Here is a 15,354-nt window from a genome sequence, read left to right as displayed (position 1 = left end):
ATCATCATCATCATCAAAATCTGTATCTTAACAAGTTCTTGCCATTGTTGGAAGTAGATTTGAATCAATCCTGCGATCAGGTTCATTGATTGGGTACTTACGTGCTGAACTCTCTCGAAGTTCTTTTGCTGATTGATGGCAATTAATCCAAGTGAAAGTTGAAAATTATCAGGTCTCAGGTTTTTTTTGGTCAAGGTCAATATCAAGTTAGATTGATCAGCAGGTCCTAACAACGGCTGTTTTTTACGCAATTGCTTTGCCTTGTTCATAATTTGTCACGCAGTCTCGCTTGATACCATTCCCCCTGACGAGAATCGATATCCAGATAGGTTTAATGATCCTTTCCTGTAGGCGTAATGCATTGTTACGGACCGCATTATTATTGCAGGCTTAGCTGTGAACACCAAGGTTCTGTTGTCGTGACCAGCCCTGAATCTTTTACTTCACAGTCATTAAGTCGTGCATGTCAACCCTCGTAAACTGTACCTGGAGATTTGTTTTCGAATTAAGATTCGTGAAAGTTTCTGGATGTTTGCGACGCGATTGACGACATGAGAAAAACACCTTAAACAGGTTACATCACTGTTCACAGTCCTCCGCAAGCAAGATGTGCACACTTACCAATGGCTCTTCGAAATGTAAGGTCCAACGCCGAAGGCCTATACGTGACAAGTCAGATTTACTGGACTCGGTTTCCGGAAATTCGCAGTTGTATGTGTTGGTCACACAACCAGAAATCATTCCATGAGATTCCAGAGCTTTTCAGACGTGCAACTGGCAGACGGAATGTCTTGAAGTTCTAAAATTGAATGGTGATGGGTTTTTCACCTGAGGGAGGAAGATGCGCGGGAAAAAATTTAGGCCTGAAGCTGGGTTGGGGCCCGCAACCATGTTAATGCTTCGCACAGGTGGACTAGCAAGCAAGTGTACGATGCACCTTCGACCCTTCCTTCCTCCGCTAACAGACATCGACTCTACGAAATACTAGGGTCCATGCATGAGGACCAATTCCAGTTCAACTTTGTTATACGCCGCGTAATATTCCCTTTTACACTGGCAAATGCAGCTGCATAGATGATTGTTGTAGTGGACCGAATCTGACTTCTGCTTGGGTACACTCCAATCCAGAGCCTCGTCTCACATTCCTGAACGAGCAATCTGCAATCTGCAGCTGGAGCTCATCAACGGCTTGCCGTCGATGACAAGCCCGTCCGCCATTTTGCCTGCCGACAGGAACCCACGTGGAGGGTACATGCCCTTTTAGTCTCCCTCTCGTCTGCTGGTCCACCACAGAATGGATTTCATTGACTTACTCGGCTGAATGGTGGATCTCGCGAAGATAAGATCAAATGGAAGCTCATCTGACTTGGAAGTTGTCCAACCATCAATCGGCTCACTTGAAAGAGTTGTTCGTTGTCTAACCAGCCCATGAATTTCGAGGGCGAAGCTCTTTTTGGTGTTCCGACAGCGAGCTCTGATTGACCAGTTGGAATTAATAAGGGATGAAGTCCTTGGCAATGTTAAAGTGGTGTACAGATGCAGACAACGAGAAGCAAGTAATCACCTAGAATTTTGACTGAAGGTGGATTCAACGCGTTATCGGGAGCCTGTTACATTCTAATGCGGGTCTGTGGTGGAGCGATATCTGGGCTAGAGAGTTTGCTTTTTGCTTTCAACTTCAGTATAAGCATCGGATATTGGTGTTGGCGCGAGGACTCGCTAGCCGAATGATTTCTTACAGACTATAGAGCTACGATTTGGTGAGCAATACTCGTGGCGGCTGGGAGATTTTCTTATGCCTTGTCAACTGCGTCATGAATAGCATGGTGGGCTGGAACGTCGGGCAGCCTGCAGATGTAACCGTGTACCCACATTCCCTGTACTCGATCTTGAGTTCAAACGAAGCCCCTACACTCAAAGGTCACAAATTCGATTTGGCTCTGCCTGCCATGCAAGAAAAAGGTCTTCATACTGATCAAACTGATCGAAACGCATATTGATCAAACTGATCGGAAGGCGCATTTCATCTTGTGTATATTCTGTCGACACTTTGTCCGGAGTTTGATAGATTTCTTTCAACTTTTCAGGTCATTCGCAATCTCGGAGACGGATTGATCAAGTAGCTACTCAAGATGCCTGATAGATCGCTGGCATCCCATTCCGATGTCGGAGTCCAAAGACTTCCAAAGTCCTTGCATGGATCTGGCGCTGCGCTTAAGCTTACCGGGCCCTGGTCCCTAGTGAATAATTGTAGCTCCAAGGGCAGTACGGTGTCGGAAAAGTTCGTGTTGCCGGAGCACCAGCGACCGACACTGAAGCACGATGAGTACACTGACTTAGAGATTCCAGTGATCGACGTGGCGGCGATAAATAATTCCCTTGAAGGTGATGCGACAGCCAAGGAGGCCCTAGTGGCTCAAGTAAGAGAGGCATGTTTAAATTGGGGATGCTTCCAGATCGTAAACCATGACATATCCGAGGAGCTTCTCTCTCGAATTCAGTACCACGTGAATCGGTTCTTTAACCTTCCATTTGCGGAGAAAATGAAGGTTGTGAAGCAAGATGGTTCTGTCGCTGGTTATGGACATGCAACAGTAAAGAATGGCGACGTGCGCCCCTCGTCTGAACGCTTCTTCTTCGCTAACGACGGTTCCGTAGCTGAAAACGCTCAAAAACTGTGGTCCAACTGGGACGAGAATGACTTCATGTAAGTGGCTGATCCTTTTGGTTGACGTCTATACACATTTAATGAGCAGATAGTTATTAAAGGACGAATTGCTCACTGTGTTCGTTGGCGCTTGCAGTGGATCCTACAGCGAGTACTACGAAAAGGTGCATCAGCTATCCGGGAGCCTGATTCGTATCATCGTGCAGGGTCTGGAGGTCGACCCAGTCCATTTTGAGAAATATTGGAAGAATACGAGCGGTCTGCTACTTTGGAATTTCTACCCTGCATGCCCTGAGCCCCAAAAGGCCATCGGCATAAACGCGCACACGGATTTCAATCTCTTGACAGTCCTGCATGAAAACAATGTCGGCGGTCTGCAGATTGAGAAAGACGGCGAGTGGGTCGCTGTCAGACCTCGCCCTGGGGCATTGGCAGTGAATATAGGCGACACTCTTCAGGTAGGATGTGGCAGAGCCTAAACTTCAAGCTACTTTTTGAATAACTGAACACTAAAACCCACTGACTGTCTGTCAAGGCCAAGATACCCTGGTACATTCCGAAGATAGAGTGCCGTAAGGTTAACGACATCACAACCAATGGTGTGGAATTCTCGGAAAGGGAGCTGGTCTTTCAATCCGGCTGCAATCGCAGAGTACATGATTCTCGTGCAGATTATGAAGTAACTGTACCGCTTGACCGTGACGTCGTTGATCGGGTACTGACCTTGCGCTCGGATTGTTACTTTAATCGATCTTAACAGGTTTTGACAAATGCGAAATACAGGAGCGTGCCACACCGGGCAGTTGTGAACGAAACCCAGACTCGCATCTCGGTCGCCTACTTCCACGTGCCAGTGCAAGGCATAGATATTGTCCCCCACCCCGAGCTTGTCGATGAGCATAACCCCAACAAGTACGAGCCCTTCACCATCGATACATACACCAAGATCAAACAGGCGCAGACTCTGAACACGCTCGAGCTCTTCCTCCGGACAGACACTCGGGACAACGGTGTAGTTACAATCGAAGCCCAATCCCACACGACCTGATCGATCCACTCGGACACCGTTCCGAAACAGTCTGACACACCAAATCTAGATTCATTTGCGCTGCTGTGGGACACACCTTCCGTGGCAATGTCGCTCGAAACGGTGTCCGATCGAACACCATTGGAAAGATTTTTCGATGGTAATCAACGGTCGTCTCCGCAGCTGTGAGTTTCCTGAAGTTCAGCTTCTTGACATGCACATTCAGGAGTAGGCCTCGATCAGCATGCAGCCAAACCACAAAAAAGGAAAAAATTGACGATGTGGGTCCTCAGCAGTGAGCAGTTGACCAATACCAGAGTATACGTGAATGTATAGATATAGATGTACAGATATCGATGCACGAGAAAAGCTTCGTAGATGATGAGATGCGTGCATGAGCATGTATTCTTCATAAGTAACTTCAAGGCGAGGCAAAGTCAGCCTTCATGAATTGGCGTTTAGTGTATAAGAAAAGCCTCATTTGTGGGGTGTTAATGCGGCACATAAAGTTAACATTTCTGATTTGGGTACGATAAGCGGCTCTAAACGCAACTGAACTGGTGGAATCATGAAGCACCTTGAAGAAGAAGCACAGAGAGTAAGTGGTAGCCTTGGGCTTTTCCATCCACAAGTGATAAGCCCATCGTTAACAGGAACCAGTCAAGCAGTCTCTCTGCTCTGCATGGTGGGTACATAAATCTGTTTCTATGTTTTTCTTTATTTTTTAAATTTAAAAAAAAAAAAAAAAAAAAAAAAAACCTCTTCGAGTACTGAAGATAACCACAACTAAAACTGTGAAGGATTTCTAATGAGTTCTTATAAATTAAACATGATACCATTCACATGATTATCAACTACAAACAAATGCTACTAAGTACAATCTTGAGATGGAAATAATCCAAAATGAAAATTACAGAATGTTTAAAGAATAAAAAACCATTCATACACATATATGAAACTTAACACAATGAAAAAAAAACCTGTTACCCAATGGTAAAAAAAACATGCCATGTCACATTCATGGTGTGGAATATGAACACCATATGTGACAATCAAACAATGTGGTAGACTTTACCAAAAGTCTTTCTACAAAAAAATTGAGTCAAGTACAAAAAAGAAAAGAAAAAGAAAAAAGAAAGTTAAAACAAAAAAAATATGAAGTTCAAACATGGTACTTTCATAAAACCAAATAATTGGATTTGACATTTGATATTTTCAGGATCACTTGAATTATCAAATCTAAAATATCACCATTCAAACTTTACTACCCTTGATATTACCCCATGATTCAAACTTTATTACCTCTTTTATGAGTCAAAAAAGGAAACAGATTTAAGACAGGCGAGGCAATTTTTGATATTTCATTAGTAGTTTTTAATAATTCATTTGCTCATTTTTGATATTTCACTTTTGATATTTGGATTTCAAAATCACCCACCTAGCGAGGTAGATGATTTGATGAAGTATCAAGAGATATTTTGAAATACCACTGGATACTTCAAGTTCTCATCACGAGTGAAATATCACCCAAAAAAGCCATGTTTGGACCCCGCAATAGGAGCAAATCACTCAGCAAAGCAAGAGCACCATGCACTCTCTCGCCCATCGCCAGTCACCACGGGGAAACGGCGAGCGAGGGAGAGCGCAAACAATACGCAAGGGGAGCAGAGACAATGCACTGCACATAATCGAAAACAAAACAAAGGGAAGGGAAGGGAGCAGGGGCGAAGTCACGGGGGCCAGGCACACGGCGGCGGTGCGGGCACAAGACAAGCAGGCGATGGCAGCAGCAGCAACAGGGGATGATGGTTGGAAGCTGGGAGCGGTTAACGGAATGCGAGGTAAGGAAGGGGGCCACGGAATGGGATCGGATGGGATTGACCAGGGCAGGGGCAGTCAGTCAGTCAGATCGAGAGCGAGAGACGGTGTCCAGCGCTGCTGCCCCATCATCATCCCTTTGACCGTCTCGCGCCGTCCGTCCGTCCGTCTGTTCGGTGTCCAATTTTACGTGTGTGTGTTTGTGATGCCGTGAACAAACCAGGCAGGCATCATCCCTTTGGGGATGATAGATAGATCATGCCCAGTTTCTAATTGCCCCCCCCTCCCTTCCTCCCCCCATCTTTGCGCTCCTGGCCCCACTTCTGCTCTTTTCCATGCGAGGTTTCTGTGGGAGTTGCCTGTCCGCCTGCGCGGGCTCTTTGTGTGTTCCCCGTTTTCATCAAGCTTGAAAGAAACAGATCAACGGAAAGTTGATGGGGGTTGGGGGGGGAGAGTGGTTAATGGTCGTTGCCTGTATTGATTATGCTGTAGAGTTACGCATGTGGGTTCTAAGTTATGCCTTTCAAGGCTGATGCTGTTGTTGTTGTTGCCCCATGAGCGCCAGCATCACCTCCTCCCTCTGCTTCCACTGCGTCTCCTTCATAGACTTTTTTTTTGAGGCTTCTCCTTTGCTTCTCTGTTGTGGACGTCTGCGTGATTGTTTGAGTGTGGGTGGAGAGCTTTTAGGGCTGGTGGAGTTTCGTGGTGTATTGCGGGGGCCTGGGTGCGATGGGATTGGGTGGGTAGTGAGGACATGGGATCCGGGTGCGTGCGATGGCCAGCTGCAGTACAGATTTCAAGGGCGGAGAGGGCAGCAATCCGCATGGGAATGGAGGAGGTTATATTGCGGGGCAGTGGAGCGTTCTGGGATTTCCGCGCACAGTCGCAGTGGAATTCTTTGTAGGCACCGGTTGGGCGGGATTAGAATTGTTTCCCTCTTGTTTTCTCGAATTTTTCTAAAACCAGATGGGAGCGGGGTGTAGGTTGGGGGACTGATAATTTTCAGGGTTTGATCTCGTGGGTCTCTGCTCGTCGTTTTCCTTTGGTCCTCCCCTGGCGTGCTATTGGCCGCAGCGACTAATTGGAATATGAATAACTACAGGTTATGGGGCCGACGCCCCTCGCAAGCGCCACCCTACCTCGAGGTTCTGCGTGTAGCATCGTTGTGAGGGGTGCAGGATTCGCCAATGCTAGAGTCGGGCATGGCAGAAACAATGGCGTGTTTGCACAGCACAAGCTCAAGGTGTAGGAATTTGTAGGTAATTAGTAGGAGTTTTACAACAGCAATTCGGAGGAGAGTGTATGGCTAGTCACGAGGACAGCGATTTTTCGGCCAAGGCGCTGCACAAGCGCTATGAGGGGCTGGTGACAGTGCGAAGCAAGGCTATCAAGGGGAAGGGTGCGTGGTATTGGAGCCACTTGCTGCCCTTGTTGGTGCAGCACCCAGACTCCGGGCTGCCCAAAGCTGTTAAGCTCCGATGCTCGTTGTGCAATGCCATGTTCTCCGCGTCCAATCCCTCTCGCACCGCTTCCGAGCATCTGAAACGTGGTACGTGCCCCAATTTCAATGGAATAGTGCCGAAGCCACTGGCGTCCCAGTCGGGACCTCGGCTCGCAGGCACTCTCGGTGCCACCACCCCCCGAAAACGTAATGCTCCGGCGTCTTCCCTGTCGGTTGACGATACGCCCTGCACTGAACTTTTGGTGCACACGCCCCGGATGTTGTCCGGGGGTAAGGAGGATCTAGGCGCGCTGGCGTTGCTGGAGGACAGCGTGAAGAAGCTCAAGAGTCCGGGGTTGAAGACGGGGGGATCCCTAGGTGGGCTCGGAGGGCCGAACAAAGCCCAGGTCGAGGCGGCTCTCAATCTTCTGGCGGAGTGGCTGTATGAGTCTTGTGGGACCGTATCATTTTCGTGCGTAGAACATCCCAAATTCAAAGCACTTTTGAGCCAACTCGGTTTGCCGCCCGTGAGCAGGCGCTACCTAGCGGGAGCCAAATTAGACGCCAAATTTGAGGAGGTGAAGCAGAATTCTGAACTCAAGCTCCGGGAGGCTATGTTCTTTCAGCTCTCCTCCGACGGGTGGAAGAAGAAGGAGCCTATCGGCATGGGAGAGAGCCTAATCAATATCACCTTGAACTTGCCTAATGGCAGCACGCTGTTCCGCAGCGTGGTCAATGTGAACTCTGGCCCCGTGTCTGTCAAGCTTGTTGAAGACACATTAGCTGAGGCTGTCTTGTCCATCTGCGGGCCAGCTCCGGAGCGGTGTGTCGGAATCGTTGCGGATGCTGATAAGTATACATTGAAAGCGCTGCAAGGGTTGGAGTATCGGTTTCCGCGCATGGTAAACCAGTCGTGCCAGGCGCAGGGGTTCAGCAATCTGTTAAAAGACTTCAACAAGCATCTCTTGTTACTTAGGTCGGTAGGCAGCGAATGTATGAAGGTATCTGCGTTCTTTAACACTCAGCCGCAAGCTCGAATGTATCTCCAAAAATACCAACGCCAGGTAAGAACGGCATTCTTAAGTTCTATTTGCTGGGTTTCTCAATGCTCTGTTGCAGGTTCTGTTGCATTCACGTTATCCGACGTTGATTGAAGAATACTGATTTTTTGGCAATTCAGGAATACGACAGCTTGAAATTACTACGGACGCCCCCTGATCCTCAGTTCGCGGATCCTCACTACGCCTACGTGCTACTAATGCTAGACGATATTGCTGCGTCTGCACGCGCGCTGCAGCACACGGTGATCGACGACCAATTCTGCCTGCAGCTTCAAGACGATCAGGTAGCGCGCGACGTGACAGGCGTGGTCGGTAGCATGCGGTTCTGGCAAGACCTGGAGGCGGTGCAGGAATTAATGAAGGTTGTGAAAGTGACAGTGAACGATATAGAACAGGATCGGCCGTTGGTCAGTCAGTGTTTGCCGCTCTGGGACGAGCTACGCAACAAGGTGAAGGACTGGTGCGCGCAATATAACAAGGACGAGGCTCCCATTCACGAAATTGTCGAGAGGCGGTTCAACAAGAACTACCACCCCGCGTGGGCGGCCTCATTCATCCTCGATCCTCTGTACTTGGTTCGGGATTCAAGCGGTAAGTATTTGCCGCCCTTCAGATTTCTCACTGCCGAGCAGGAGAAAGACGTGGATCGGCTGATAACGCGCCTAGTTGCGCGAGAAGAAGCGCATATCGCTCTCATGGAGCTCATGAAATGGCGCGCTGAGGGGCTGGATCCGCTCTACGCTCAAGCTGTCCAGGTTAAAGAGCGGGATCCTGTCACAGGCCGGATGCGGGCTGTGAATCCTCAATCCCGGCGCCTGGTGTGGGAGACATGCCTCAGCGAGTTCAAATCCTTGGGCAAAGTAGCCGTGCGGTTAATTTTCCTGCACGCCACCAGCTGCGGGCTCAAGTGCAACTGGTCGTTGTGGCGGTGGGCCTACCGAAACGGGAACTCTCGGCAGGCGGTGGACAAAGCCGAGAAGATGATATTCATAGCGTCCCACGCGAATCTGGAGCGCAGAGATTACTCCAACGAGGAAGAGAAGGACGCGGAGCTTTTCATGAATGGCAATGGCTCTGGGGAAGATATCACAGACGAGGTTTTCATGAACGCAACTTCGTAACATTGGCAAGCAAGTCTTTGCAAATCCCTTTGATACACCTGGACACACCGAAATCTGTAGCCCAGGCTCCACAGCCTGCCGTTTCGTTTTTCGTTGAACTCTGTGTTCGATTGTGTGTACATTTTGAGGTGTTCATCATCTAGTTGGAGAGGAGGGCTCACAATGGCAGACTATTGACCGAGAGAGCAGAATGAGCCGTAGGTGATTGACGTCTCATTTGCGAGTGAGAGGAGCGGGGGATGTAACTTTCCTGCGTCCCCATCGAGGCATCTGGTCATACGGCGTAGTACACGAGGCATGGCATAGGGTTTTGAATATCAAGCGCCTATCCCACCACCCTTACAGACAGACAGACGGACGAAGAAAAGGCAGACAGACACGCTGGTAAAGGTTTTGGTTGTTTCATGGTAAAGGTCATGTCAGGTAAACTTATTTTTTTTCTCGCCAACTTAGTTGGTTCCAAGCTATCAATCAGATGGGCTAGCTGTGCATTCTACAGTGATTCATCACATCTGGGCGCATTCAATCTCTCGTCACAGAACGGATTCTGTAATTTTGGCCCAATTTTGCGTCTTATTACAATTTGGCCGGAAAACATGCTCATTCATTCTACGCCCATTTTTTTTGCTCAAGCTCATCTTCCTCCTAGCAGCAGTTCGTTCTTTCAATTTGTCTCTCCTTGCTAACAGCAGTTGCTGGTGCCTTATTTCATGGGGAGAGATCGTGCATTATGCACTACTCGCTTCTCTGGCAGCGCTGTCACAGAGGATTGGAAGAGGTGGTTGACGCTCCATTGTGTTGCCATTATTCTTTTTGCACCAATATTATCTGTCACAAATCTTGGGTGAAACTATGTGGATTCTATGCATTCTCATCAAATATCAGCCTCCAGCACTGAAATTGTTTCGACTTGCCACACGTTTTCACAAGCACATCTAATTTAGGTCCTGCAGAATGCGTCGTCCGAAGGAGGTCTCTTCACTTCAAATCTCTTCCTCTTCTAGCTTCATGATAAGCTGCAGAATGTTGCCAAGATTCAGAAATGAGTGACCCTGCTCCACGTATCCCTCACCTCTAACCACCGAAGTCCGCAGTTCGTGAAGAAATTTGAACTAGAGACCAGTCCGCAACCCCTGACTCGAGTACTGGGCAAGTGGTACAAGCACTGAATGACGATGATGGAATCGTCTCAGTTAAATCAAGGGCCCTGATTCGTCAACCTTTGAACTTCGAGGTGAGCCTTTTTCTGGCTAGGACTGATGAGAAGCTTTCAGTACAACGAGCCATGAATTGACTTGCAGCGTAGCCTCCAAAAGCTAATTCCTGCAATCTCCATACTACCACCCAAACTCGCAGTTCGGCTGCAGAAAAGCTTTTTCCAATTCACTCGAAATTTTTATTTTGAAACTAATAATAATAGTAATAACACCGAAACTATTGAAAAATACGCTACAACCGATTCCTATTGAGGTTGATGGTCCAGTACTATTTGCATCTTAGGATTCCATCAGGTGATGGGCGCAAAGGCTCCAGATATTCTGCCACCAAATCTTTGTTCCCTTACAAAGCGGTGGGCGCTTTCCCCCACCTGACCTTTCTCCTTCTCGTGAAGAGGGAGGGTTCAAGCATCCAAAGTGCAGCTTGTCACAGCCTTGATCTGGCTCAGCAAGTGCCTTGCACCATCCACCAAGTACTCAATGGTGTTTTTTCTCGTGCACACAGCTCACCTGGAGACCAACCACAGCAACCACCACAGCCCTGATTTCGGCTGGAGCGTGGAATCCAAAGCAGCATGATATTGAAGTTCTGGGTGATTTGAGCCTTGCAGCCTGCGGCTTTACTGAGCCAAGCACCCTGGTAGCATCCCACCACCGCACGGGTAAAATGATGGATGATAAGAGAGCTGCAAGTGTGTGTGTGTGAGAGTGTGTGTGCGCGTGTGTGCGCCGGAGAGTGGAGTGGAGTGGAATGGAATGGGTTTAAATCCTTGGATGGGTAGATTAAACCAATTGCTCAGCTGCGTGGGAGTGGGGGAAGGAGGGAGTGAGAGTCATGCGCTGTAATTAATGATGCGTGCGTCAACGCTTCTCCTTCGCATTCTGACTGCCATTTTTTCGTTGATCCTATCAATGGGATCTTCCTCATCGAATTGTTCCATTCCATTCCATCAAGTGAGGCTTTGACGCAAATATTCCTGCATGACTACCTCATTCATCACTTGCTAAACACATTACTAATCTTTTTCACAACATCAATTTCTGAAGTGTTGATGTTTGCCGAGAAATGTTAGTTTTCCATACAGAAATGTAATTATAAGATTATATCTTTCACAACACGTATCTTGGCGATTGACGTAATGTCTGATCGTTGAGCGGTGGTGACTGATTTGATAAAATCATAACCTGTAAAAATTGCACCTGTAATAACTAGCGTCATATGCTCCTGTAAATCTCAATTCAATATGCTTATGATTTCATATCAACTTTTTTTAGTACTTCCATTATGATAAATTTGATGTTGTATGTTGTAGCCTCACATGGTTGTTTTTAGAAATTAGATATTTCTATGTTATTTAATCTCATTTAAACCATACTTTTTTTCTTGGAAAACCTTAAATTATTCTTACAATGACCACTCATTCTAAATTCAGACTTTTTTCCAATGTCCCTAAAAAGGGCATGATTGTTGAAATTTATTTTCCACCAACTCTATTGGAAAAATCCAAAAAACTATAAAAAAAAAAAACACACAAACAGAAAAGAAGAACAACAAAAATAACAACAGAAAGAAAGAACATCACCATGTCAAAGTAAAAGGACTGTAGAGATATGAATGGGCTAGGCACAAATCTTGTGCCACCCAATGAGAGCATGATTAAACCGTAATTACAAGATTTAACAAGAACATTGCAAAAACTTATATTAATATACAATCGGTTGTTCATATAAACCTCGATAGGTATTTATTGAATAAATACAATAAGCAAGATACAAGTAAGTAGAAATTAGCAAGGTTAGACACAAGAGAAGTGTAGAATGAGATACCTCCTACTTCCAACATCTTTTATTTATAGGTGGTGGTTGCTAATCAATGAGACAACTTCCATCCTCTTAATATTACATCCATTTTTACTTCATCCAATTAAATCCTAGGTTCTTTCTTAACCTAGCCACCACCTTAATTACTTCTTTTCACCCTTTTGATGTCCTTTGACCATCAGCAACTTACTTAAGGTAATACTTACTTACTTTAAGACTCCCACTTTGCTATTGGTCAAAGGCTATTAATCCTAGTGTCTTTATTAACTTCTGATGCCTATTCTTCACTAGTGCTTTTGTAAGCAAATCCGCAAGCATGTCTTCTGTTGCACAATAGTTCATATCAATCACTCTCATTTCAATCTTCTCTCTTATGAAGTGATATTGAATGTTAATATATTTGGTTCTTAAGTGATGTTTTGGATTCTTTGCAAAGGCAAGTCATCTTTGATTGTTACATTTCATTGGAGTTGCTTCCAATTGTACAAGTTCAATGTCTTCTAAAACTTGTCTTATCTATATTGCCTCTATTGCACCATGACTTGCTATCATATACTCTGCTTCCATTGTTGACCTTGTAATTGTTAGTTGTCTCTTGTAATTCCATGAAATTCCTCCCACTCAAACAAAAAATACATATTCTATTATTAACCTTCTATCATTTATATCTCTAGCCCAATCTACATCATAATACCATGCAATACAATATTATCACCTCCACAACACAATTCGAAGTTCAAAGTACCTTTTAAGTACCTCATGATCTTCTTAATAGTTGTTCAATAGATTGATCCAGCCTTGGACATGTATTAACTCACAACACTCACTGCATATGCAAAATCCATCTTTGTACCAACCATTGCATACATAAGTGAGGCTACTACTACCTTGTATGGAACATCTTTCATTTCATCTTCAACTTTAGTAAATTCCTCATCCATGACCTTCATCAACTTCATATTGGCCTCCAATGGTGTTCCAATAGGCTTACACTCCTCCATGTTGAATCATTTCAACACTTCTCTAATATACTTCTTTTGGCTCAATGTAATGATCTTCTTAGCTAGATCTCTCACAAACTCCATTCCTAAGCAATCGTGGAGCTCTCTCAAATCACTCATCTCAAATTCTTTTACTAGCTTTATCTTCAATCAATCCATCTTTTTCAAGGTATTGGTCAAGATGATTAAATCATCAACATAAAAAATAACAATCAATAAGAAGACTTTTGATTACATCATATATATGGAATGATCAGCATCGCTTCTCAGAAATCCCTCATTCATAAAGAATGTATTGATGTGTTGGTACCATGTCTTTGGTGATTGCTTGAGCCCATACAAGGATTTCTTCAACTTACAAACAAGATGTTGTTTATTTTCTTCAACAAATTCTTGAAATTCATCCATGTAGATGTCTTCTTCCAACTTTCTATTCAAGAAAGCCATCTTCACATCTATTTGATGCATCTCTAAGTCCATTGCTGCTCCAATTGCCACAATGGTTCTAATGGTGGCAACGGGAACAAATGTCTCATTAAAATCAACACCAGTAACTTGTGAGTAGCCTTTGGCAACCAATCTTGTCTTATACCTCACAACATTGTCCATTGCATCCTTCTTTTTCCTAAATACCAACTTATAACTAATTGAAGCTCGATTTGATGGAAGTTGAGTCAATTTCCATGTTCCATTGTCCATAAATAATTGATACTCTTCTTCCATGGCTTTCTCCCATTTCAAAGTATCTATAGACTTCATTATATCATACAAACTTAACAGTGTCATGTTGTAACACGACTATATGGTGAAAGATAATAATATGGATCTTATTATAGAAGATCCAAGTTAAAAGATAAAGTAAAAAAATATAGATAAAAGATAGGGAGGTAATAAAACTTTTAGTAGTAATACTACCTTTTTAGAAAAGTGACTTCTACTTTCTTTGTAGGGCCATAAATAAGGCAAATCAAAGTAGTTTGAAAAAATAAATGATATAAATATCTTTAGCAAGAAGTGAAGAGTAAATTCCAGCAAAAATTATTTAGAAAAACTAGATATTGATACCTAGAGGGGGCTGGTTATGAACCAGGATCAAAATCAAAACCTGAGGCACAAAACTAAGTCTCAAAGACGACTTTGAGACTCTTTGGTAAATTGGAGAAAGGGATTTGATAGAAGATTAGATAAGATTTCTATAAGCATTGGTTTTGGGTGATTTGGATCTGTATTGACTTTGTAAGAGCTTTGCAAAGCGAAGGTTTGTTTTGGATGACTTGGATTTTATGAAATAAAATAGTGTTTACGTTTTGGATGTTTTCAAGAGTTTTGTAATAGATCTACAAATGAAATTTTGTGGATTAATGGTTATAATTGTATTCAATATGTGTTGTAAATTTGAGCTTGATCTAACGATTGAATTGAGGGTTATTGAGGTTTAAGTAGGTCAAGGTCTCAGAAAGTAGAATTTTAAGTCTAGTGAGGTTTTTTAAGATTTCTTGTAATCTACTAGTTGGATTGGAGTGAAATTTATGTGAGAGGATATTACACTTATTTTTCTATATATATAAGAATTTTGAGATCAATCGAATGGTAAAAAGGAGAGATATTGGCTCTAAGAGATTGGCATCAAGATTGGAGAAGGAGGCTCACTAATATCCAAGCACATTTTTGAGGTTATCGTCTATTTGGTAATTCCGATCCTTTTTAAATTTTTTATGCTTATTTTCAACTTATTTTTTAAGAAGTATGCAAAATTTGAGTTAAGATCAATAATTCATTCATTAATTATTGAGGTTTAAATATGTTGTTGGAATTATTAGGATTTGGTTAGGGTTTGGTTTAGGATTTAGAATTTGGTTAGGGTTTGATTTGGGATTTAGGATTTGATTGGAATTTGATTTAGGATTTGTTTAGGATTTGCTTTAGGATTTGGTTTAGGATTTAGGATTTGGTTAGGATTTGATTTAAGGTTTACGATTTGATTTAAGTTTTAGTTAGGATTTGATTTAGGATTTAGGATTTGATTTAGGATTTGTTTAGGATTTGGTTAGAGTTTGGTTTAGGATTTGATTAGAGTTTAGTTTAGGATTTAGGATTAGAATTAGGATTTATTTAGGATTTGATTTAGGATTAGGATTTAAGATTTAGTTAGGATTTGATTTAGGATTTTGGATTTGAT

The 15,354-nt window shown here is 44.0% G+C and overlaps 2 protein-coding genes across 3 annotated transcripts; both read left to right on the top strand.

The window, feature by feature from the left end:
- Nucleotides 1-1,623: 1,623 nt before the first annotated feature.
- LOC112274357 (gibberellin 20 oxidase 1-A) lies at nucleotides 1,624-4,453 on the top strand. 2 transcript variants are annotated; one of them, XM_073532133.2, is made up of 4 exons: nucleotides 1,624-1,962; nucleotides 2,088-2,707; nucleotides 2,805-3,126; nucleotides 3,429-4,453. In XM_073532133.2, exons 2-4 carry the CDS (start codon nucleotides 2,133-2,135, stop codon nucleotides 3,714-3,716), a joined length of 1,185 nt encoding a protein of 394 aa, XP_073388234.1. In that variant the 5' UTR covers nucleotides 1,624-1,962; nucleotides 2,088-2,132; the 3' UTR covers nucleotides 3,717-4,453. The 2 variants fall into 2 exon arrangements, with proteins under 2 accessions (XP_073388234.1, XP_024359558.1); XM_024503790.3 differs by having other exon boundaries at nucleotides 1,624-2,707.
- Nucleotides 4,454-5,808: 1,355 nt separating this feature from the next.
- LOC112278905 (uncharacterized) lies at nucleotides 5,809-9,748 on the top strand. Its single transcript, XM_024512799.3, has 2 exons — nucleotides 5,809-8,018; nucleotides 8,135-9,748. Exons 1-2 carry the CDS (start codon nucleotides 6,816-6,818, stop codon nucleotides 9,134-9,136), a joined length of 2,205 nt encoding a protein of 734 aa, XP_024368567.1. The 5' UTR covers nucleotides 5,809-6,815; the 3' UTR covers nucleotides 9,137-9,748.
- The last annotated feature ends 5,606 nt before the right edge of the window (nucleotides 9,749-15,354 follow it).

Source organism: Physcomitrium patens, chromosome 2 (assembly GCF_059467195.1).
Source record: "Physcomitrium patens ecotype Gransden chromosome 2, ASM5946719v1, whole genome shotgun sequence".
Classification (NCBI taxonomy): Eukaryota; Viridiplantae; Streptophyta; class Bryopsida; order Funariales; family Funariaceae; genus Physcomitrium; species Physcomitrium patens.
This window is presented reverse-complemented; position numbering and strand designations above follow the sequence as displayed.

Bases quoted from the DNA above. Each gene is read 5' to 3' on its own strand.
- LOC112274357 (XM_073532133.2), top strand. From the start codon at position 2,133: ATGCCTGATAGATCGCTGGCATCCCATTCCGATGTCGGAGTCCAAAGA. The intron at 2,708-2,804 runs GTAAGTGGCTGA...TGGCGCTTGCAG, and splicing joins TGGGACGAGAATGACTTCAT to TGGATCCTACAGCGAGTACT. The intron at 3,127-3,428 runs GTAGGATGTGGC...CGATCTTAACAG, and splicing joins ATATAGGCGACACTCTTCAG to GTTTTGACAAATGCGAAATA.
- LOC112278905 (XM_024512799.3), top strand. From the start codon at position 6,816: ATGGCTAGTCACGAGGACAGCGATTTTTCGGCCAAGGCGCTGCACAAG. The intron at 8,019-8,134 runs GTAAGAACGGCA...TTGGCAATTCAG, and splicing joins TCCAAAAATACCAACGCCAG to GAATACGACAGCTTGAAATT.